The 25,976-nt window shown below is 40.1% G+C and overlaps 1 protein-coding gene across 2 annotated transcripts in view; it reads left to right on the forward strand.

Moving 5' to 3' along the window:
• pcxb (pyruvate carboxylase b) overlaps positions 1-25,976 on the forward strand; it is a 223,082-nt gene that overhangs the window by 6,078 nt on the left and 191,028 nt on the right. Inside the window, exons 2-10 of one of the 2 annotated variants that reach the window (XM_028428837.1) lie at positions 4,271-4,417; positions 5,783-5,928; positions 8,067-8,160; positions 8,707-8,797; positions 10,466-10,631; positions 11,050-11,195; positions 15,116-15,233; positions 16,180-16,247; positions 18,311-18,394. In XM_028428837.1, coding sequence (XP_028284638.1) covers positions 5,784-5,928; positions 8,067-8,160; positions 8,707-8,797; positions 10,466-10,631; positions 11,050-11,195; positions 15,116-15,233; positions 16,180-16,247; positions 18,311-18,394 — 912 coding nt within the window. In that variant the 5' untranslated portion in view covers positions 4,271-4,417; position 5,783. The remainder of the gene's footprint in view (positions 1-4,270; positions 4,418-5,782; positions 5,929-8,066; positions 8,161-8,706; positions 8,798-10,465; positions 10,632-11,049; positions 11,196-15,115; positions 15,234-16,179; positions 16,248-18,310; positions 18,395-25,976) is intronic. The other variant, XM_028428835.1, reaches the window with a different exon arrangement.

Here is a 25,976-nt window from a genome sequence, read left to right on the forward strand (position 1 = left end):
GCAGCCTGCACCCGGTTTTATTTCTTTAGATTGAATCTTTTGGATGAATAGTTTCAGCTGTGGCCTGGGTTGTATTAGTTGCCTGTACTCATGGTGCTTACTGTAATGTGACTTTTTTTTTATCAAGAATTAGGAACGTTGCTGCTTACATTTTTGAAGTCAGGCTTGCTTACTTACATCACACTGCCCCACAATCCCCTGTATGTTCTTGGTCTCAGTGAAAGGCAGAGGTCACATTCCTGTAGGGACCTTTTTAAAGCCTGCCAAAGGAACCCATGGAATTTCTGCCAAAGAGCCCCAACAATCAGATGGACTTTTATTTTGAAAATACTTGGAAGGTAATGGCATTAACAGTCTGTATTATAAGTTATAGGTTTATTCATTCATTGATACCAGCATTTCTAATTTCAACATGTTTACACTTGTGTTGTAGCTGCTGCACATATTGTGTGTTATTTATTTAACTCTGGACACTCATATATACTTTTACTCTTTCATGCATTCCTCAGCATTTTGTACGTCTGGTTAGGTGTTTAACTACTTTCACTCAGTACTGTGCAGCAGCAATAAGTCTGAATCTAAACCTTGCGAGTATTCTGATCTCTGACCAAGTTAGTGACTGGGCAAATCTGATCCTTCTGACTCTGTGAGTAGTGAATGGAGAAGCAAGCGGAGTGATTCAGATGACCTTAAAGAAAGTAGATCCCAGCACAGTGTGTACAATAGCCGCAGGAGGTTTGAACTGTGTGTATACATTAATGTGTGTGTGTGTGTGTTGGAGGATCGGGTGGATTTTCAACAGAAGAAGATAATCGTTAATATTTGACATGAGTTAGACTGTTTATCGACAGTGGAACAGTCACAGTGCAGAGGTGTCAATCAGATCAATCAGCGTCTCCTGATTAGAAGACATTGATTTCCTGTTTATCTGCCTTGGTACCTGTGTTCCAGACACAAAGCAGCAATCACTATCACTGCTGCTGTCTTTGTGTTGTTGTAGTGCTGCACATCAGTCAGTGCCACCTGAAATCAAAGCGTTATTGTATTTCGACTCCAGTAATGACTTGGTGTTGTGGACCCACTGATATAATCTGTTATGTTAAAGCATGCCTGCCTGGCTCTGAGTGGACTTTGCTGGTTTGACCTATGGATGAGGGCAGTTTGTTAATGTATGTTTTAGGAGCTAAGGTCAAGCCCCCCTCCCACCCCCACCCATCGATTCATTGTGGATTACAGTGGAGAATAGCAGAAAGCAGGCAGCCTATTGTGTTGCATTCTTCTGCTCTTTGTATTACTGGACATGACTCGACAACAGATGGTGTCTGACTTGGCTCACTGATCACATGCATTCCTTCAGCAATGCTTCAGAGTGTTGGAGATGTGTGCATGAAATGTAAACTGTCAAACAATGTCGCACAAAACTATACTGTGGTTTACCAACTATGCCACAAAATGCTATTTTCTTCACTTTTGCGTAACTTATTGCACAATTCAAAGCTTTCTGGAATGTGCTGGACTTTGCCTCTCTGTAGGGACTTTACCTTGAGCGTTAGCTGAATTTACCAACCTGTAAATAATGTCGTTCTTGGAAAGTGCAAACAGTCACAGAGCTTTCTCAGCAGCTTTTCTAAAGCACTCTTCAGATTTCAAGTGGGCTACAAGTACATGCTTCCTCTAAATGAGTCACGTCTGTATGGAGTTTTCATTATCATGAAGCACGTGTAGGTTTGTGCAAAATCATATCCCTAAGCCCGTGTTTGTTTATTTGCTTTGTGCACCTGCTGCTACACAAGATATATTGTATTTATTTTTTTTACCAGTTGTCCATAGCACAAAATGTTCCCTTTAAAAGACACAACTTCAGTGCAGGTGCCAGGTTATTCACAAAACTCTGTGTTCTTCTTTGCACTTTGCTCGCAGGGGCAATGTAGCAACATGATATTCGGGCGCCAAACCAAAATTACAGTCAAATTGTACTCCTCCAGTTAGACCGCCTCACCACCTCACGTTCCTTTCATACCTTCCTGTGTTATCCTCAACTCTGCCTTGTTGCATTCTGGAAATGTGAATCACACCTCCCGCGATTTACTCTCAGCGGCAGATTTTATTGTTGGCCACATCCGTCAGTGCAGGGTGGCAGGAAGAGAGGAAGGAAGAGGGTAGTAAACTACACGGCAGAACTGTGCCAGCAAAGTCCTGACTGATATCTTTATTTGTAATGTCACAATAGTGCAACAGTGCCGTATAAATACACAGCAAGTGGATGTGCTCAGTGCCACAGTTTTGCATATTGGTGTTTAATATATGTACGTTTTTTTATGAACTTGGTGACCCTGCACACTTGATCCCTTGGTGCATACAGCATTACATTACAACTTTGTGTTGCCAACTAAGAGTCTCTGTCTTGATTTATGATCCTTGCAGATCTCTCCAAGCTCTGTGATTATTTTTGTCACAGGTCATGTTTAAGATCTCCCCACACACAGTGATGGGATTTAGTCTTTTCCTTTGTCAGTGCAAAGCTACCTTTTGTTGCTACATGTCCCCAAAGAAAGAACTAACAAAGAAGCTCAGTTGCACCTCAGTGTGTCAACAGCATATGTTACTTTGATGAGATTGCAGCAAACTTTACTTCTCAGTGAATGTAGGCCCTGGCTAGGCTAAACCTCTCTGTAGGTCGTTTGCACTTACTTAGCTCGCTTTGCCTTTGTGCTTTCAGGTCTCTTTATTGCTTCCACAGTTGACATTAACCTTATTTTTTTAATGGCAGTTTTAACTGGAAGTGCTCTAATAGATTTTGTATGCTTTCCTTGCTTTGTAGACTCCAAGCAGGCTTATAGTTATTGAAATTTGTAGAAATGTGTCAAGCTTCAAAAGTAAAGACCTAATTTAGACAGAAGAGTCCTGAAACTTGTCCAGTTACACTTTAACACACATTAACATTTGAAGAGGGACTTATTTTTAATCTGTGGTGTGCTGTTGTGGCCCTGCTGTATTCAGACCTTGGGAAACTGTATCTGTTTCATAGTGTGACACTGTTGCTTTTGTGTAGACATAGGATTTAGTTTCAGCCTGAGTTTCCACTGCTTCAAACAGTATAAATGCATTTATTTATCCACAGTCTGGAAGCATTGTTATACTGATTCCTACTTTTTGTGGAATAGAAGAGACTTTACTGGAAAAACCAACAGAACTTGATCTTTGCTAACTAAACTGGTTGGTCTGCACTCTTAGTGGTTTGTCAACATTCTATCCTCAATCTGCTGTTAAAAGGTGGGGTCAGTATTGCGTATAAAGAGTGCCCAGAGGTGGCAAAGAGGTATCTTTAATCCATTCATTAGTCCATGCATTAGTCCATGCAGTCAGTCAGTCAGTCAGACAGTCAGACGGTCGGTCAGTCTGTCGTAGGCTTGTGCAAAATCGTATCGTGTGCAATTAATCGTCAGAAAAACTGTCACCGATTAATATTTGCCACTTATCGATTACGGCGATTAGTCGTGAGACGTACTCTCACCATCACCCTCAAGCGCACACGTGAGCCCACAATAACAATAATGGCGGAAGACAGTGGTATTCAGTTAAATGATGCGGAGCAGCACGTTCCTAACAGAGGTTCAATGTCTGTCACCATAAACCGGAGTACGAAGAAAGCCGAAGAAAGCCGAAGAAAGCGCGACGAGGCCACAACACCGGCTACAGCTGTAGTGTATAGTGCTGCGCACGCATACGCGACATGCATTAGGTGTGAAGCATTGTGCTTAGGACCAAACTAAGCACTGGAAGAACGTAAGGCATGTTGATTTGCTCACACATACATTTAAATGTGGAATTGTCCGGTTTGTTTGTAATGTTTTTTCTGCTGCTGCTCTGAGTGAAAACATGCACTAGTGTGGGACATAATCCAGTCACAGGTTCATTTGCACAGACAGATTTTTTTTTTTTAACTTTAATAATCACTGATGTGACTTTTCTGAACTTATTTGTCCTGTTTAATCTTAATGTTGATATGCACTGCTTTGTGACTTAAGATAAGAACATTTGAAGGACAAAGTTACTTTAAATGTTTGCTTCATTATTATTTTGAAACAGTTTGTGCATTGTGCATCTGTTATCAATACATATTTCAAACATGGCTGGTTTGTGCCTAATCACTACTTACCAGCTTAACCTGTTAGAATGAAGTAGGTAACTTGACTGATGATTTGTCAGTATCATTTTAGAAAAAAAGTGGTAATTCCACATCTGTGTTTGTGGTCTGTATTGGCTGCAGTGGCGGTTTTTCACCACACGGTGGCAGCAAAGCACTATCAGTGAGGTGCGGGCTGTGCAGTCCGAGCAGACGAAGAAGCGTCCGTACCTTCAGTACCTGTGTCAGACAGCTTCCTGCTGTGAATGAGCCACTTACCATCAAGCTGAGGTAGCTGCTGAACTGTTAGCACTTCATGCTCTTTGTGATAATGTATATCTCTGTGCACCTGTGCCGTGTGATTCTCATACAGGATTGTAAGTTCGGCTGCTTCTTCCAGTAATTTGATGTGTTTTTGGAATTATTTATGCTAATATTTAATATTTGCTTTTTATTTCCTGCCTAAAACCGGTTTAAGTGACAGCTAATTGCTAACTCAGGTGTAACTATCTTTTACCGGTCTCAGCCTCTCAGTCGTTGTTGTTCCCGTACAGTATGGTTCATATTTGAAAAAACAAAATGTTTTTACAAAGTTATTTTATTTATCCTACTTTATATTTTTTACTGAGTGTGGATTAGGGCCCAGTTTTTATTGCTCAGTCGGTATGTTTAGTGTCTTCACATGATTGCTGTCATCTCGGCCACTAACGCACCAGGATCTCATTGCGTTTAATTAGACCCACTTGCAGCTAATTGGCTGCTGCTATGTAGAGCAGCTGCTGATTGGCTCCCACTTCCCATTTACCCACTTACCATCTATTTCTGCCTCTTTGAAACAAGTGTCTCTGACTTTATAATCAGCAGTAAGGCCTCTTTCCAGCCAGGTGCTGCAGTGCAAATACATCTAAAAGTATATTTACTCAGGTATTGTACTACTGTAAGTTACCAGAACATGACCTGTTGTGTCTTACACCTCAGAGGGATATTATGTCTCAACCACGTATATAAGTAAAATCCCAATTTTATATTAAAACAATGACCAGTAGTAACATAGCCTAAGTATCGTATATAAATAATGTCTATATGTACAAATATAAAGAGTGTACATTGGTCATTTAATATTGGCTCTTGCATAGCTTGACACATGTTAGTGAATATGACAATATTGCAGGGCTGAAATATTATATTTGTTCCTCAAGTTGGGGATTCTTCATTGTTCTGCCTGTTATGCTCCCAGTCAAGCATCAATCTAATTATACACAGTGCAGCTTTTTCGTCTTGAATGTTACAATAATTGTTTCAAAATATCAGTACAAGGCTGAATAAGAATTTCAGAGACAAATGCACACAAGCTTCAGTAGCAGCTTCAAGGCTCTTCATTAGATTTAATTGCTGGACTCCTCAGTTTTGTGTTAAAATAAAATCCTATTCACCTGAAGAACCAAAATCAGCAAATAACAGCGATTGTAGGGTTTGGGTCAGGCATTTGCGTTTTGACAATTGTGTGTGTGATTTTCTTATGTTCGTTTTACACTGAGGACAGGGATTCTGATCCATTTAAGTCTATGAACAAATCATTCTTTTATATATTGTATGCAGATAGTGTGCCAGGCCCTGATGCCTCCTTTATAAACCTTTGTATTCCTTTCTTTTCAGGATGTTGAGATACACTGTAGTCCAAGGAGGCCTCGGCCTGCTGGCCGCCAGGAGGGCTGTTCTGTTTTCCCGATTTGCCCGATTTGCCCACTCTGCCCCACAGAGCGAGTATCGTCCAATCAAGAAAGTCATGGTGGCCAACAGGGGTAAGATTTATTCCTAACGGTATCAATTCACTGTGGAAAAAGACAAGCAATTCAAACAGCATCAGTAAATTAAATACAGTTTGATTCTGTTTCATTTATAATGCAAGAAAAGCGTTATGGCATTTACAGTCTTCCCGAGGCAAGAAGAGACTCTTAATTTTTTATGGCCCGCATTTAGTTTGCCTTGGCACATGCTAATATTTAAGACATTGCATGTGGGTGGCTGCATAAACTAGTTCTGCTGGCTTAGACCCAAAAGCTGCTAGTTTATGAAAATTGCTAGAAACAGATGTGTAGCTGTTACTGCAACTGTTGTTGAAGTTTCTGCTCAACATACAGACAGAGATATTAACAAGTTCCAAAGCAAACAATTGGCACTAGTGTAAAGATCTTTATTTTGTTCCTCTCCGGAATTAAAACATAATTACAGAGAAGCTCAGAGTTTTCCAAACAAACGGCGATCAGCAGTAGAGATGTTAGACGCAGAATAAACATCAGTAATGCACTATGGTAAGGCTAAAAATCTTTGGACATCCTCTTGGTAATGCTAATGCTGTTCAGAGAGGTCGTCAATGTGCAATTAGCAGCTAATGTCAGCTGACTTTGCGTGTTTGAGTGATAAATGTATTTGTGGTTGATATGGTTTGATTCTAATTGCCTCCCATTGCCTGCCATTCTTGTGGACACGTTTAAAATGTTTGAGTTGGTTTTATTATTCCAGTTTGATCGGTGCGGGGGTTTTCTTTAATGTTCCACTTCTGGACACATGTGGTGCTCTACAGGCCACCTGCTGCACATCCACGTCAGGCTTCCCACGAGGGCTCCATTTAACTGCTTTAATCCATCAATTTGATTCAAATGGGATGCGGTCTTTGCTTCGCACTCGCACACAGAAGGGCTTTCCGTCAATCTTTCTGCTTCACATCAGCATGGCGCGATATCAACACCGCATTAGATCATATTCATCACAGTGGAGTGAGCTGGACTGTGCTTGGCTGCAGTGTGAGGAGACTGGACCATCATATCATATCAGCCCAGATTCCACTCCAGCAAGCACATCTCCTCTGCTGTTAGACTAATATTCTTTTCTTTTTTAGTTTCATTTTTGCTCTTCTCTTCCTCCTGCCCCCCCCCAGACTTGTCAGATGTGATTTTTCTGTAAGCCACTTTCTGTCTTCGTCTTTGCCCCTCCTTTGACTTTGCTCTTTTTTCATTGCTTACTTCATTTCCCTCTAGCCCCCTCCAGTGCTATTGTTGTCTCCTCTCTGCATGTATTTGTCACTTGTTAAACTTGCCAAATTGTGTTCCTCAGTTCTTTTAAAACCTGTCCTCTGTGTCGTTTTTCTTTTTTATTCGACTACATTGAATCAGTTTCAGCATCCCATCTTTCCATTTTAAACACTTCTACATTCATTCTGTCATTCTCCTGAAATTTTTTCTTGCTTTCTTACTATTTAGTTTTTCAGAGCTGCACAAACATTTGAACACCCTCCTGCCTTTTAAGCACCCCCCTAACCCTCCCATCACTGCGCGTTGCTTGAAAAACAAGTGTTTGGCTTTTGTGACAGCAAGATAAAAGTCAGGGAGTGTTTTGCTTGTCTAAAGCTGAGATTTCACTTTGTGTTCTCAAACTTTAGGACAAAGCAGTTGACTTGTTGATATGTTTTGTGCAGTGTGATATGTAAATTTACACCACACGGATTTGTCTTGTTTTTACATCTTGTGTATGAAAAATGTTAAGTTTATTTTATTCTCTCAGTGGAGACATTAGTTCTAAAACGGGGCCAATGCTACAGGATGTTGATAAAATGATATAAAGCCTGTGTTTATGAAAACTGCATAATCAAAAAGGAACAACAAGCTCCTTGTACTCATTCAGTTAAGGACTGGGCTGTATCACTGTTATGCCATTCTAATAGAACCAATACAGCTGGTAGCAAAAATGGAGGAATTTAGCTGTACCAGCTGAGGCTATGGCATCACAAGGGTTTTTAGACCTGAATGGTCTCTTGAAATGCAATGAGACTTTTTGTTCAGAAAGGGTTTTAAACATTTGTTGCATGTTTCCCTTTAAAAAACAAAGCAAAAAACAAAGCAAAACACCATCACGCCTCTAATGCCTTTTCCTTGTCCTCCAGGTGAGATAGCCATCCGTGTGTTCAGAGCCTGCACTGAACTGGGGATTCGAACCGTGGCCGTTTATTCTGAACAGGACACTGGACAGATGCACAGGTAATAATCTCGGCTACATTAGAGTCAAACAGCAGTGCTTTAAGTAAAGACGGCGGAACAGGAATATGTCTTGATAACACTTGCCTGGCTCTGCTTGATATCGACTGTGAAATGCCAACACCTGATTAAGATAACGGCAATTAAAGGAAGCTTTGGGAGCATTTTCTCCACTCGAGCGCTTTGGGCTAGTAAAGTGTTTGTATTAAGTGTATACATAAGTGTAATTATTGAACAGAAACATTCAGGTAATCGCACTGCTTACTTTACAGACCCAAACTCAGTCTGCCACTTGTTTTTATATTACTCGTCCTCAACGTCAGTCCTTTGAGGTGAATTGTCTAGCAAGTCCTGTTATAGTCAGATTCTGCCCTTTATGGCTTTTGTCATCCATATGCAACCAAAATGCTAAGTGGATTAAAGATTTTAATAGTTTGCTCTTTAGCCTTCGCTGAGGTGGTGCACATCTCTGTGTGTAGTCCTGTGTAGGAAAGTGATTTTCCTGTCTGCTGTTTCACTAATGTGAGTCCTTTGTGTCTTTCCTCACAGGCAGAAGGCGGATGAGGCTTACCTGATTGGGAAAGGCCTGACACCTGTTGCAGCCTACCTCCACATTCCAGATATCATCAGAGTTGCCAAGGTAAAGATGAAAAGATGGTTTTAAGAAAGCAAAACTTTGTGGTTAATAATACACTGTATAGAAACAACTATCTTCCTTGACTTAACCTTGGAGGAGTATGTATACCTCAACTCAGATATGTTTTTATTTCACAAATGTTCAAAGCATGTTAATCTGAATATGACTACTGCATCTGTATAATAAAATCTATTCTAACGCTTACTGAGCGATTATATTAAATTCTCTAAAATGCTTGTATTTTATGGTGATCTCTGTACTTGCTGTGCACAGGCCTTCGTGCCCTTTACGATTTTTGTGCTGTTATGTTTAAGTCCTGAATTTGAGAAGTCTTGTATCCTGCTGTCATTAATACATCAAAAGTTGGAACTGGGCACTTAACCCCAGTCTATGTTTAGGTTAAAAGCAGAGAAGTTATTTAAATCCACTTCTTACACCTTGCCATATGAGCTTCTTTCCTCCAGGGATTCCTTCTATAAATCTGTGTTTCTTCCATTTCTCATTTCTCTTTTCTTGTTACTGCTTTCCTGTACCATTGTCCTCCTTTTCCATCCTCCCTTATTCTCCCTTGCTTCCTTCCGCCACGTATCAGTGGTCGGATCTGATCTGCTCCTTGTTTCTTCCCTTCTCCTCCATCCTCCCTCCCTCCCTTCAGGATGTGCTGCCAGTTGTTCATTATCATTTTTCTGATCAATCTCTCACGGTTTATAATTTTCTGCGTGGGCATGTGGTCAGCCAGCCAAGTCAGGAAGGCTTTGCTATCCAACTCATTTCTCAAAATCCGTCTGTGTAACTGGGAATGTAGCCACACCATGCCAGCAAGAAGTGTGTGTGTGTGGTTTTGCTCTTACTCTTTTCACATTCAGAGTATGTTTACCTCTTGTTCACGCCATGCCGCTGTGAGACCAAAATAACTCTCCATTTCTGTTGCTCTACCTTCTGTGATTTTTATAGTTCAATGTGATTGTGTTGTATGTTGTGTGCACTTGGAAATGAGAAAACAATTTAAATATATGTACACCTTGGAATGTTGTGAATAATCTACTGCTGTCCATGTCTCTGCATTGATGTTTGTGTTTTTGAGCGTCTCCACAACATTTGGTATGTGTCTGCATGAGTCTGTGCGCCATCGTGCCTCCTCTGGCCTGCCAGTTACAGCTCCCTTAACAACGGGACAGCCCATAATTATAGTCCGCCTTGTATCCAAGAGCAGATGGCACATACTGATCCAGAGATGGCTCTATCTGTCAGCCACAGCAGATACTGTATCTGTCTGCTACTGTGTGTGTGTGTGTGTGCGTGCATGCGTGTGGTTGGTCCCCCTGACCCTCAAATTAAGTGCTCCTGTCTGTCCACTCAGTCTCCTACTGGTGTCCATTGAGCAGATAATGATTATATTAACTAAGACAGAATGAGAATAAAATACTTTATTTGCCTACAATCATTTGCTATAAATAATACATAAACCATTTGCACTGACAACAACCCAGTGTGTGTTCCTGCATGCAGGATAGAGTGTGATGACTCTTTGTCTCCACTCAGCCAAGTGTTAACTGTTGCCTGGTGGTGCCTCTCTGTTTAACTGAACTCCTGTTGTTAAGCTGGGCTAAATTTCCTTTCATTAGACCGGATATTTACAGATAGTATGTGCTTTTTTTCCTTTCTCCTTAGGACAACAATGTGGATGCCATCCACCCCGGCTATGGCTTCCTGTCTGAGCGGGCTGACTTTGCCCAGGCCTGTGCAGATGCAGGGGTGATGTTTGTGGGACCGACCCCAGAAACAGTACGCAAGATGGGAGACAAGGTGGAGGCTCGCTCCCTGGCCATCAGTGCAGGTATGAAGGGATGACTGAAGGGGTTGTGCTTTAAATGCCTGTTAAGGGGCTAGAGTTTGTGTAGTTTACTGTGTCCAAGGATGAGATGATTGTAGGGTTATTTGTGTGCCTAATGTTTACACCCAGTCATTGTTGCCATGATGCTGACTTACTCCCACTCTCCTCTCCACTCCTAACATTTTACTAGCAGCACTTGCTCTGGCTTTTGCTCTCCAGGCATTATCGTTGCCTTTATTGAGGGATCTGAATATGTTTAGATTTACAAACATTTGTACTTACTCATTCTGCCATTGCAAGTAAACTATATTTTTACTGGGCTAAAAAAGCCCTCTTCTTATTTTGTGTCACAAAACTTGCAGTCTAACAGTCTGCTTTGGCATCTTCTATAAAGTAACGAATTAAATCTGCCTCTGTATAGGAGTACCGGTTGTCCCGGGAACAGATGCACCCATCTCCAGTCTGCAGGAGGCGCAGGTGTTTGCCCAGACATACGGCTTCCCAATCATCTTTAAAGCAGCTTATGGAGGAGGTGGTCGTGGCATGAGGGTGGTCAGAGAGTACGAGGTGAGTGCTTCTAGATGCAATTTAAGAACTTGCTCTAATGTCATACATCTTGTCCAACAATGACAAAACAAACGCATCTTGATGACTGGCCAGCCACATGACAAAGTTAGGTTTTCATATTCATTAAATTTCTGTTTGTGTTGAATCAAGCTGAAATTGCTTGTAAATTACAACCTGGTCATTTATCTCTCTGGCCGCCAATCACTGTGTGTGTTCTGGATGTGTATGCTCTGAAATTGCCTCCGTCACTTAGCCAAGTCAGAGTGAGTTTTAGTGTTTATCTGAGGCTCGTTCTTTTCCATCCGTTCAGCATAATTAGAAAATGTCTCTCAAAATTGCAGCTTTCCAGGGCCCAGTTTTCTTCTAACGTTTAAATCTAAAGATGGTTGTATAACTCATCTCCTACAGTATATGTGCATTGTGTTCCCATCATGATCTTTAAGTGGTAACCACAATAGCATACCACAAGGCGTATCATCAATAAATTGATATGTCCTGAAACCGGTCATATATTGTGCACCTTGTTACTGTCACCTCATCTTCCACCTTTCAGTCCTGTAAATGCCATCACCCAGACAACGATGATGGCCTGTCACAATAGCTGTCATAGTGATGACCACAGAGCACACTGATGGAAGGAAATGTATGCAAAAACTGGTCCTTTCGGATGGTGTTGGCTGATCTATAATTATTTTTTAGCAGGCTCTGGAATGTTGCTCAGTGATAATATGACATGAGAGTGAAGGACAGAATACACATGTTGAAGTTGAGGTATATGACATACAATCCTGCTATTACAAAAGCTATGGCTCTGGAGTTTGTCCCTCTTGGTGAGAAATAGACTAGGGATCCCTGTAGACTATAAATAAAGATGGAGGAGCTCTCTGTGACATCTATGTGGTGACTGCCATCTTGGCTCTTTCTCAGTCCTCCCAGTTATTGTTGGTGGGATATATGTTAAAATAGAGGTGGGCAGTCATGTAGGCAAATCTGAGAACCGCGCTCACCTGTCGAGGTAGTCATGCCCTTTAATTATGCTTAAGCCTTGACAAAATTTAAATGAGTGTGTTACTGTGACTGTTAAGTGCCTGTACAAATTAATGAATCCATAGACTAAAGTTCTTTTATTTTTGTAGCAGGCTGTAAACATTAGTATACATGAGTACAGTATTTTTGCTGCAGGGGCACTTTAACATGAAGACTTGAAGATGTTGGGGTCAGTCTCAAGAAGCTGAACATGGAACAGCTATTTACATATTAGTTTTGGATCGTCTTCTCTGTGTGATCCTTCCTATTTGTCAGAGGTGCCACTTTAAACATGCATACAAGTATGCATGGTTTTATTGCCTATACATTTTTAGTAGTTTTGTGTACCATCTTTATGGTCTGGGACCTCCAGATTGCAGAGTCAAAATCTGCATGCTTCTGTTTGTTTCATCTGTCTTCCCTGTGTTAATATACAACAGTACTTGTTACAGTTTAACATGCAGTGGAGTCTTAATACATTACATTCATTATGCTTTTAAGCCTGGATGCTAAACGAATACAAGCTGAGAATAAGTGGTGTTTTGGCAAATGCTTGTGAAAAATTCAGTGGTTGTTTTTTTTAACCTTCTAAGAAAAACACTGTTAACCTCAATTAATGTTGAAAACAGGGCAAAGCAGGACCAGTAATGCTGTTTCACTCGCTGTAGCTCAGTGTCAATGTAGTTGTAATTTGTTTTTTTATGTGTGTTTTTTCTGGTACTGGTGAAAATAGTGGCAAAATAGAACTGGCAGCAGATCATTTGGTCAGCCTTAAGTAGATGATTCCATCTGTAATATGTGTCTCAAAGGGAAAATGAGTTCCTTCAGGCCTGCAGTCACCAGGAAGTGGCGGCTTGTCACCACTGTTTACATCAGCATGAGCTTAGCGGCAGCTTTGCCTCCTGTACCAGTAGTGTAGGGCCACCAGAAGGGGTGTGTGTGTGTGTGTGGTTTCTGCCCCTGAGAATGAGTCCAGCTTTCCCCCCTACTTCTGTCTGTTAACTTTGACCATGTCAAACTTTTTTTTATTAGCAGGCAGCTGGTTGTTGTCCAATCACATAGAAGAGGGCAGAGATCAGTAGTGAATCAGAGCCACCTCCTCATGACTCATGGCTGGTAGCATATACTGTTCTTTATAGTTTTTTTTGTCATAGGGAAGGCAAAGCAAAGTATACATCACAATAATTAAGGTCGTTTAAATCACTAGTGTAAATTATTTGTGATTTCTTTTGCTGTGCTAATTTCCTCTTTATTGTTATCATATTATTGGCCCAACTGGATGCAGCATTTAATAACACCTTGACCCAGAGAAACACTTTACATTTAAAATGACTCAGTGGTACTCAATGATCCGATACGCAAGGAATGGTGTTGTAGTGTATTCTTTTGAGCCTCACAAGTTAGCAATCCCCTGGAAAGTGTGACCTTTTCTGAGTTGTACCCTGTGCTAATTAATTAGTTGTTGACATTTCTAGTTATTCAGTTGAGTCACAGGGGCCTCAGCAGCTTCAGCAGATATGATGTGAGGAAATTACAAAGAGGTATCCCTGTACTGTTGGGACCCTAAGCAACAATGCATAGGTTGACTTTTTATTCTATTACGGCCAACTCATGGTTATTTGCATGCTGAAATAACAGACTAAGCCTAAGTATTCTCAACATATTGTAGGACGAGATGCGTATGTTTACTGATAAGCTATGCGGCCAGATTGCCAGTCCTTTTTTTTTTTTTTTTTCCCTCCGAGTTTGACGTGAGGTGTTTTCTGAAAAAGAAAGGGAGAGCAGCATCAAAGCTCCAGTGGCCAACTCTGACAGACGATCTGAACTGATGTGAAAGGAGTACAAATGGAACTTTCTAACTACTTTTAGTCTTTCAAAAGTCTTGTCTGACATTCACAAAGGTGCAGGTGATTTGACAACGTGCATGATCTGTGACTTTGAATTACTTTTCCCAATACATACAGTTCACCGTCAGTGTAGACCACTGTTACCTCTAACGTTGGGCTGTCATAAGCTAAGACATCTCGTTTTCTGTGATTTACAGGCCATTGACACTTGCAGTCCAATTCTCTTGATACATGAAAAACAGGAGACTTTAGTATTGGTTTGCTTAGTGATTACACCAATTGGGTAATCTCTTGTTCATCCTACAACATACCTCTGTGGCACAACACAGTTTGTCAGCCTTTCTTTTCCATCACACATACAACAGCAGAGATTTGAACTAAACTGTAGCTAAATTGGAAAAATATGCCTCCCTGCATTACTTGATGCGCATGTCCTGAACTGAACAAAACACATGACCCGAACCAAGACACGTGTACCGAACAGTTCAGATTTTTTTCTTGAACCGTCCCATGCCTACTTCTAACTAATGTGAGAGACACACAAGCCTGCTTTAGGCCATGCAGAAAATGTCTACAGCTGCCCTAAGAACCCAGCAGTTTTGCTTACAGCTATGAGCTGACAGCTGAAGATGGGTTTGAGTTTCCTCTCCTGAGGCTGAGAGGAAGGGGGGCATGTTGGTGACTCAGTCATTCCCTAACGGAGGCGGGTAGATGGGCTGGCAGGATGTCACAGACTGACAAACACAGATTGAGTCATGACCTTCAACATGGAGGGTCATGATCTCTCTCAGAGATCTTTGTGTAGCATCTTACTCCCTCAGGACATGTGAGCATTTGTGTCAAAAGAAAGAAAGAAAATGTCACATGTGAATGACAGGAACAAGAAATAGAAGTAAAATACAGGGTGAAAGTGAGTTTATGCAGAGATTATAGAACTTCAATAAATAGTCTGTAGCACCAAAACTCTTGCAGTTTGTTTGACTCTCATGTCTCCTGAATGGTTGCACTAACTCAGACATGTATGGATTTTTCTGGTGTGTTTGTCAGGAACTTGAGGAGAATTACCAGCGGGCCTACTCTGAAGCCCTGACGGCTTTTGGGAATGGAGCCCTGTTTGTTGAGAAATTTATCGAAAAGCCAAGACACATTGAAGTACAGATCCTCGGTAAGTGCACCTTTTGTGTTTGCCCTCAGCTCTTTTTCTGTTTTTCTGTTCATATGAATTGACTGAGTTTCATTAAGAAAGCAAACAACACAAGTCCTTGAACTCAGTAGCAGCGCTAAGGGAGAAAGGGAGACAGATGAACAATGAGTGTGGATGAGATTTATTGGCCAGTAGAGGATTCTCCAGCCATTATTTCTCATTATAGTGAATGTAACTGCAAATGCTCTGTCACACACACAACTGAAACACTTCGTCTACACTTTGAGCATATACTGTAGTGCAGGAACATATAACTGTCTGGTGGAGGAGTGTTTTTGGTGTTGTCTTCTGTGTGTGTGTGGTCACTCTGATTAATTACTGTCTTTAGGGCATGCCAAGGATTTTGTGAATTAACAGCCATGTCTTTTCCAGCTCTCTTTTTTTTCTCCGTATCCCCTCAGTCCCTTCTTCTGTCCCTCACCTTCTTTTTGTAATTTTTCATCTTAATTTTTTTCTTACACTTTCAAAAATCCAGTTTCCTGGTTCATTTCTGCCTTTTCTATCCAGCCTACTGCAACAGTCATGCAGTGAAATTAGAATTTGAGGTACTAATACAATTGACTATGAAAAAGGCTCATTACAATAGGCCTTCTGTAGAAGGCATTGCACATAGACTCTGTTGTAGTGATTTTAGTCAAAATGTTCCAGTATTTCTTAGTGCCAAAATCTTGACATGATTTGCTCAGTTTCAGTCATGCAGGGCTATAAATCAAACTTTGTCTAACAATGAACTTGCCACACAGCAAACCCTGAAACAAAGACTATTTCTTTAACTCCACTTGACTTGACTTGACCACACTATTCAACTGCTCTTTTTTATATGCCTGTTTTTTTTTTTTAAATATAATTTTCTTTGTTGCGTCCTCTTATCATGTCCTCACCTACTTCTCTCTTTGTCTTCCCTCAGGTGATAAATATGGTAATGTCATACACCTCTACGAGAGGGACTGCTCCATTCAGCGGAGACACCAAAAGGTGAAGTCCCCATTTTAAAATTCATCAGACCCAACTTAATGTTTGAATTTATTTATTATCTTCATGCCATTTTAGCATTAGGCAGATTAGCATAAAGTGGACGGTAATGGTAGGCGGGCGTGAAACAAAGGTCATAAGCAGGAATCACAACTGCAGGCGCCAGCGTCTGCTAAACGTTCAAACAGCCTCAGTGTTTTATGTCTTTTTATTTATGCAAACAGGCCAATTAAGCATAATATTAATAAATAAGTTAATTACCACTTTGATTATGACAATGGTTATTATAGCATAGGTATGAATGCTTAGAGCATCAGGGGGAAGGAGGATTGAATTCCAATAAACATTAGCCACCGCTAATGCAGTTTGAATGCGAGTCAGGGTAACAACGCAATCCTCCCAATAAGTCAACTCGGAGCAACTGAGTGTTGATTCTCGCCAATTTGCCTGAGCTAATTTTCTTATTGAAGTAATCGCCTAATTGTCAAAGAAACAAAATATCTGACAACCACCTGAAAGGGAGAACAGAAATTGTCAGCTAAATGTCACTCAATATAACAATGTGTTCATCAGAGAAGGCTGATTAACATGCATAATATTTCATTACATATTGTCACTTCAGAGCAGTTTTAATCGTGTGTTTTCTTCACTTTCTTCCTCTCCCTTTAATCAAATTATAGATGGTAATCATATTAGTGGCTCTGTTCATGCCAGTGCTGCTGCTCTTTGATTCTACGAGGCTTAATCTGCCTTTGCCCTTAATCTAAGATCTCTTTGAATCTCAGAAACAAGAATCATGGGGTGTTGAAATAGATTTGGGATGGTAGACTGCTGATGGGATATTTTTAGTTTTCTCTATGTCGTGGAAGTGCTATTCATACTTGGAGAGAGGATAAGATTTGATTAAAAAAATTTAATTGAGTTCTCGTGGTTTTTATTCATTTTAAATCAGACACGGGTCACGTTGTTTTGAACTGATTTCCGTATTTCTCTTGGGATGGGTTGACTTGTTTGATACAGTGGAATGAAATAGATCAGCTTCCAGCGTGGTGAACCCCGCCCTCCTCCAGCAGCTGCAGCCAGGCCAAATAGAAGCTGATTGTCAGGCTGTAGTAAAGCATATAGAATTACTGTTTTTTTTGTTTTGTTTTGCTATGTGAAGCGGAAAAAGTTACAGTACTCACTCAAAGCTCAAGCAGTTTTTTGACTGTACACAGGAAATGACAGAGCTAGCTTTATGGAGCATTTAGCATCTTTCAGCATATTATTTTGTTTGTTGTCCTGCCCCAGCTTTACTGTTTTGGTTAACAGCCAATCCTCATTAAGCCAACAGACTGTTAATCATTAGCTATTAAACACCCTCCACCTATTTGATATTTTCTGTTCTAATGAGCTATACACAGAAATAATGCAGGTCAGATACGGGACCGTTTGTTCACATGAATAAACGGATGTCATCACACTGCTAACCAATAAAATGGAGAATTTAGTCTGTATTTGACTTGATTCTAAAGCACGTCATGATGTTTTTTAAACCTAACCAAACACTGAAGATGACACAAATTTTAATGACAATAACTGCTATGGCATTTTTCCAAGTTTTATCAATTATGTTTGTGGCTACTAACTGTTCAGATGCCATGAATAATGCAACATCATTGACATGACAGGGCTGCCAGGGTACGATGGCATAAATTTTCAAAATTAACAACTACTCTATCTTAAAGTACTGTTAATGAGGTTTAAATGAAACATTTATTCCAGTGCTACAATAATAAATCTGTTTGATATCTGCTGTGTTAAAGCAGCATGAATGCCCAAGAGAATTAGGAGAGGCAGATTTCCAGGCTCAGCAGCAGCCTAAATGAATCAGAACTGTGTCTTAATTTAGTTGCACATTTTAATGCAGATTCCAACAAATGTGTCAAAATGAATTATTAGAGCCAATAAACATTTAGACCTCCTAAGTGTGTGTGTATGTGTATATCGTAAAGCTGGTTGTTACTCTTGCATTGTGTGTGTTGTGCATTTTGATTCAGTGTAATAAAAGACTTGTTGTTTTGAAGGTTGTGGAGATCGCACCGGCATTCCAACTGGACCCTCATCTGAGAGACCGACTTCACGCTGATGCCGTCAACCTTGCCAGACAGGTATGGTTGTGTTTTTTCACAAGTAAATAATAGTCAGCCACAAAGGCCATTTTGTGGCATCCACTATTCCTGTCGCTCCTTTATTGTCTTATTGTCGTGCAGTCTTTTCCCCAAGGTCCAGGTTAACTACACTTTTCATTAAATTAGGAAAAAATGAACATAAATAAATATAAAGAAAAGTTTTATGGCGGAACCCCTACTTAATCATTTTTTAATCACTGACTGCAAAATTAATAGTCCTGTGTTAAAATATTCTACATTATTAATGTGGCTGCAGCCTGATGTTCAGGCTGTAGGAAGCAGTATTTTCTCCATGTTGTCAGTGCAGGTAACACAGCATGTTGAATATGCAGTGTTAGAGTTTTGACCACTTGTTAAAAAGATTTCACAGACTGGAGAAACAGCTCAGTTTTCCTGGCAAGGATTTTAGTGGTTTGGGTTGTATTTAGGAAGTGTGAGCAAATTCCCAGTGCTGCTGATTTTTCTGTCTATAATTGGTCTGCAACAACTGGACTATCACCAGGAATTTTTAATGTGCTACCTACCTGCGATTCAAATGAGGAGGAAATTAGTGCTTATGCCAAACTCTGAAAATAAAAATGCTATTTGAAAATGGGGAAAAAATGGAGCCATAGTAAATGCAATTCTGGAAATGAGTGTTTGAAGAGTTTTAGAGTATTTCAACAGTTATCTATTGTTGCTGTTACCAGTGTGCTCTTTGCTTGGACAAAACCTTGAGTTTAGCCTTTTTTAAAATAATTTGTCTGACTTCACGATGGCTGACAAGTTGGCTCAACTATGACAGCATCACTTAGAAGTCAAGCCTCATCTCTCAGGGGAGATTTCAAGAAATGGCCTTTTTAGGTAATGGCCCGGTTGAGGAATGGATAGAAGTGAAGATGGTAGAGACATGGACGGTGATTTGCTATAGAAATGACCTTGATGGTTATGTAAGAGGAAGTGATAGAAACTTTATGTGAGACTCGTGGTGTGACCTTGCTGTGGTAGTGAGCCTTTTTTTCCCCCTGCAGTAATCATAACGGCTCGTCGGCTTGAAGTGATAAACCGTGCTCCCCTTGTGTGTGTTTAAGAGCAGGAGAGGCGAACTGTTGTCCATGACGTTTCCCTGAATATTATCATTTGAAAAAAGAGTGATGTAGCTCTTTAAATGACTGGTACCAGCAGGAATACACAATGCATTCATGTTCATGCGCATATCCATTTGATGCTCTGGATGAGACAACAAGTGACTTAAGTGCGAGGACATATTCCACATCCATCACCACTGAGAGCTGCTGTCTGTGTCAGAGCTGCATACTTCCTGTTCTTTACCTAACCTTGAATTTCAATAATTCAACTCATGGATCTATACACAGCTTAATATGCAATTCATTATGTGCAACATAGAACCCAAGGAAATGTTTACAATTTGTAATGTAGTGGACATGATGGTAAGCACATCACATGGTAAGCACATCATACAGGTTATCACAGATGTAAAGCTATGGTGGTTTGAGCAAACCTAGCACATGTATTTTTCCACGTCTTTGTCTTGGATCCAAAACGTTGTCTCCAGTTGCAACTGCAAAATCACCAAAATGGTGAAAACTGAGGGTCTTCATTTTGAGGTAGTTAAATAAGCTGTGAATTTATCAATCTTTCCTCACAGATGTGAAAGAAATCTATGCATTGTTACTTGTTAAGAATTGCTTAATCCTAGTATTGTCACTTCTGAGTAACGATTTAAAAGCTGGTCTGTGCTAACGGGAGAGGTGCATAGTTTTGGGGCCAGGTATAGTATAGAAAATGTAGTAGAGACATGTATACAAACCTACTTGCAGCTAAAGCAAACCTGCAGCATTTGCAGATTATCACCAGGGGTCTCACTTTCTCTGGCCTCACTTTTCATTTTTCCTGTTCCAAATCCTCCCCCTCCTCCCTCTCTCCATCCCTCTCCCTCCCCTCGTTGCATTGCACTGCTATGTGTTGTGACTGCATTTCACTTTCAGTCAATGAAGGCTTCTGCTTCTGAGCTGAACCCAGCTCTCACATCAGGTGCTTAGAAATGCTGAGGATGAACTTTGGTTCTTAGTTTGGGATTATTAATGGAAGTGTATATTTGTCAAAGCCTGTGCATGTAGGTGTAAAAGAGTGAGCATTAAACATTTCAGTTTAGTGCTTGTGGTTCTTATAGACAGTGGTGCATATGTGCAGCACATGTGTCTTGGCATACAAGTATGGCCCACACACAAAACACATCCATTAAAAGAGGACAACATAGTCTGTTTCTGTGAAAACATTTTTAAGCATTCATTTTGTCTGATCTTTTTCACTTTAGTAATGGCATAGTGCACTAGAAATGAAATTGCTATCGTATTTGTGTCAATGGGTATGCACATTGCACATTGTTGCACATACATACTTAAGTCTGCACAAGTCCCTTGTAAGAACACTTTGTATACTTGGAAATTTCACCAAATGAACCTGTGTGTGCAGTAAAGCAAGACTGAGCCAAAATTCCCCCACGGCGATGTTGGAGACTGATCTCTAATTAGGCAGTGGCACAAGGAGCTTTTTTCCCCTTTGTGATATTGCCATGAGATAAGCTTTTAACTTAAATAGAATTATCATTTAAATCATGTTTTTGTATGTTTATTTTGGCTGCCTTTGTTTTATGTTGAATTTTGTTTGAAGATCTCACACCTCAGTGTGTTTAGAGTGAGATAAGCCCAAAATAGAAGAATATTTAGCTGCAGTGTATACACATTTACCTTCTTTTCTCCGACTCTTTCACACACCTGCTATTTCCTGCCTCTTATCTGATCCTAATGGTGGCCCCATAGGGCTGCCCTTCTGTCCCCCTTGATCTTGCCATCTGCACGCATCACCCATCTTCCATTATCAGCCTCTATCTGAGTCTTCCAGGGAACAGCTCTGTCTTTGAACTTACTGATAGAATGTCTCTGAGAACAAAGTTCCCTGGCAACGCTGACAGATGCAGTAAGTTACTTCAGCTCTCAGCGAAAATGGTTCAAGTTCAGAGTGGATATCAAGCAAGCCAGACCTCATAAACAAATCAGTGGACTTGTTAAATGTCCCAGTATGCTGTTATGTGTTATCTGCAGTTCAAACAGCTGATTTTGTATACAGGGTTTTTTTCTCTCTCTATCTGATTGTCTGGTTGTCATGTTGACACTTGGTTGTTTTCAGAGGGAGGACACATGCAGTATCCCAGCCAGTCTTGATTACTTTGATGAATGATGCATCTCATATAGCACTGAGATCTTAATAATCAAAATGATTGGCCTGCTGATTGGACATGTCTTTGTTTGCTCATTCATCCATTTGCTGCATAATATAATCATTTAGGCTTTTTAAATACCTCTTCAATGTGTGTGCGTGTTGTGTTTTTTTTTGTATATCTGCAGTTGTATCCAGCAGTCTTAGTGGACTGGAGGACATTTGTCTTTACAGGAACTGAGGTTTAATACCTGCATTTGGGCTCAGTCATCAAAAGTTATGTGCTGTGTATAAACAGAGGCATATGTGCACAAATGAGCTATAGTTTTACTGCACATATGCTCCACAGTACTGTCACAAAATGAGCAGATGTGCTTTTTACACAATGTGCATTACATGTGACACCTTTTTACATTCTTAATTCCCCTTTAGCATTTACAAAGCTGACTTTGACTGAAATGTGGTTTTGCTAGATGGGCAGGAAGTCTGTCTACATTGAATGTCCTGTTCTTACTGAAGAGTTTGAGCATCTTGTGAAATGGAAGTGTGAAAGTGTGCATGCCATCGGGTCAAACACGTCAGCCTTACAAGTTGAAAGGTGCTACAGTCTCGATCAGTGGTAGTTTTGAGATGTTAACAGTTTTGTTGTAAAAAATGATTCCTCCATTGAAAACACTGTATTTACAAAAGTTTTATGTGGGGCTTTGTGTTCTCAGTTTATTTATCTATACATTTGAATCTCATTCTTTGTGTTTGCATTGTGTCAATGATCCCTTTTGCCTTTATTTGAATGAGTTAGTCAGGTCAGTTTAAACACTTTGGCTTTTAAATGTATAATCCATTCTGAGGACATAATGTCTTTAAGTTGTTCTTGTGGTTTTCTTTTCACGTGGAAAATTCTATTTGTGTCCAGATATAGTAATACAAGTGGCCATTTTATAAACGTTTTATTTTTTTCCTCTTTATTGTGCTGCACCGTTTCACCCACGCTTTGGGCTTTTTCCAGTGAATCTTGGAGCTGTCTTGATGTTGCAGTTTTGGCAGCACACTCTGGGACTCTTTTCAGGCTTCGATATCATGACTGGAGTTTGGCAGAAATAGTGCTGTGAAGGAGTATGAGCAAATGAGAAAACACAAGTCTGTGATCTGCAATGATTAAGCATTTTAAGCTGCTGTAATGAATTGGATTCACCTGATTCCACAGTTTAAACTTCAGACCACAAGTGTGAAGGGCAAAACATGTCTTACACAGCACATGTAACATCAAAATGAGCAGGAGCTAACTGTTCTTGGAATGGTTGTTAGCTAAAGAATAGACACACCTTATTTTAGTATGCATGCCTGCTCACTTTAAATGTCTGTGAGCAACCAAACTATCCATCTAATTAGCTAAACATTTGTCACAGTGTGTGTGTGAGAGGAAAGACAAGCAGGTGTGCATCTGGAGGTGACTTTAATACCAGCCAGACCTCACCCTCTGCCATTTTTGATTCATGGTATATTTATCAGTTTAACCTTAAGGACACGGAGGAGGCAGTGTTACTGACAGATATTATGTGCAGCTGTAATTAGGAATTTAATTCTGATACTTATGAGGGAGAAGAGGGTTGACAAATGAGTTGTATTTCACATTGTGTATGGTCTAGTTTTACCTAGTCGGTATGCTTTTTGAAGGGGGTAGGGAGGATCTAGATTTTTTTTGGCTAAAAGGTTGCAGATAGTATTGACTTTTTAGGAGCGCTCTCATGGAACAAAAAGAGGGGAAAATTCTAATTTGCAGAGAGGAGAAAGCATAAATCTAAGAGATGACCTGAGGAGAGGCAGAATTTGTGGTTGTGTTAAAGAACTGTGGAGAAGTAATGTATTTGTGTGCAGTTGTTTGCATACTAGTATAACATGATAACAGGGAATTGAAAATAAACAGCACACCATCTGAAGTGAAATGACTACTATAGAAGTTTAGAGGTAGTGCAAAGGACAGAGGGTCCTGTATATATTCAAGTTGCACCTTAAATTAGTGCACCTTCTTTGTGTCTGTGACATTAAATGCTTCTTTTCAGTGTATCTCTTTGGTGCTGTGTGGTGTGGCTTTTCAGGTCTCTTTACTTCATGTCCTTTCGTAAAGCTCTGTTTGTGTGCACAAACACGTCTGTCAATCCGCAGAGGGTGTTAAACGTGGAATTAGCTCTGCTGTCAATCACCATGGCGACGGTGAGTGAAGAGACTACACGCTCTGACTCAGACGAATCGTGGCCCCTGTAGATGCACAAACACACACGCAGGAGGGGCTCACAAATTGACACTTCCTCTCTGGAGGTGGTCAGTGTACTGTAAACATTATTACTACTTACAGACCTACAAACATCCTGCCTCTATCTGTCTCTGTGTGTTTAGTCCCAGTTTTCACTTCAGCATGTTTTTTCCTAAAAGAATGCTTACATATTAAATCAGAAAAACAACCATTTGGAAAAAATATTTCACTCTTTTTCCCCGTGAGCTCATGCGTCAGTCAATTTCTGTCATTTATTTTTACTAATTTACTAATATTCTGACATGCTTTTTGCCTTTCTCCATTTGTCTTAGTTTGTACTTAGAACCCACACGGCTTTATTGCATTACCCGAAACGTCAAATACTTTTTTTCTATATTCACTATCAAAGCCTTTCTCAATGAATATGTTTCTTTAACTACATTTTCAAATCCTCGGCTGGAAATTACTTCATTAGAAGTAAATGTTGTTGTGTTGATTCTAGTTACTTGTTAGATTAGTAAAATGTGGCACCACACTGTGTTGAATAGATGTGTAAACAAATCAAATTATTACCACAAACACTAACATTACATGCAAAGATATGCCGATTATTAGTATGCAAAAGCTTATGAATACACCTACTTTACTTTTGTCAACCAGTCATTAAATCCAAAACTAGTCATCATGAAAGTACAGTAAACGCCCAGTGTCTGGATTTTTAAAAAAAAAAGAATATAAAGATATTAAAATAATATGTTTTAGAGCTGCACACTGATTGGCAAGTGTTGTGAAAGCCAAACATAGTAGGAGCACAACACCCTTGATGAAACAAAAGTAATTCATATGTGATGGCATCAGAAACCCTACATGAGCATTTATTTTTATTATTTCATACACAGACCGTTTCCTCTGATCTCTCTAGTCTTTTCTTTAAGTTTGGTTGAAGTGTGTGTGTGTGATGTACAGTGTGTGCAGATTCTGCTGTGCTCTGTGTAATGTAGCATGCATAAAGTAGTGCAGGAGTCTTGCATGTCAGGGTGACATTGGCACTTGTGATTGGATGGATGCTATTTTAAGCATCTATGGCATGTATCTGCACGCTAGCAGGCTGCTCACGTCTGTGAGTTCCGCCTGCATTTGTAAATTGAATTTAAGTCTGGTTTATTGGAACTGACCGTTTTCTTGATTCTGGTTATGACTGCAGGTATGTATGTGTGTGCTTAGATGAGCACATAAACCTATTTGGGAACAGAATCCCACAGAGAGGCAGGCAAAGATGGAGGGACATGGGAGAGGTATGGAAGGAGTCTGGAGCAGATAAAGCAATGAAACAAAAAGAGACTCTGAAGAAAAAAAACATACAGAAATCAAGTGTGGTGTTCAGACAATGCAGGGACTGAGACACGAGGAAGTGAGGGGAAGACAAAGGAGGGGAGGTATTGATTCTTTCTGGCAGCTGGGGGGTGGAAACTCAAGCCAACTGTGCTTTCTGAAATTAGAGCCAAGGAAAGGTTGGAAGGGTGGAGTAAAGGATGCGGGAGAAAAAAGGTGGGAGGATGCAGAAAGCAAGCAGTGTCACTTTTTATGTCACAATGTGCAGCAATAACACTAAAGAAAAGTGAAAAGTAAGTGCTTATGAATAATAAATGATCACAGCAGTGCTGGGTACAGCAGCAGATTACTGTCTTGAAAGTGCAGAATGAAGCAGCTCATTTTCATTTTGATTAATACTTACAAAAATATTCAGAGATGTTGGATTTACTCTGGTGAGATCAAAACTATCCTGACCTAGAAGACCATTCTACATAAAAGCCAAACAAAGACATATTTGTCTGCATTAGCCATAAAACAACACTGGCAATGTAAAGCTCCAGTGGCACCAAAGGCAATCATAGAAAAATGATGGCATGTACTCACACACATGTCATATTAATAATGGGTCCTGTGTGAATACTGGCTCACTGATGCTGCTTTACATCATTGTGTGGGATAAATAAATGGTTTCATGCAAAATAAAGAAGGTGTGGAATAGATGTTATGTGTGTTGTAATAGTCTTGTTTAAAACAACAAGCAGCAAAGGAGGAGTGATG

This window comes from Parambassis ranga, chromosome 18 (assembly GCF_900634625.1).
Source record: "Parambassis ranga chromosome 18, fParRan2.1, whole genome shotgun sequence".
NCBI lineage: Eukaryota > Metazoa > Chordata > Actinopteri > Ambassidae > Parambassis > Parambassis ranga.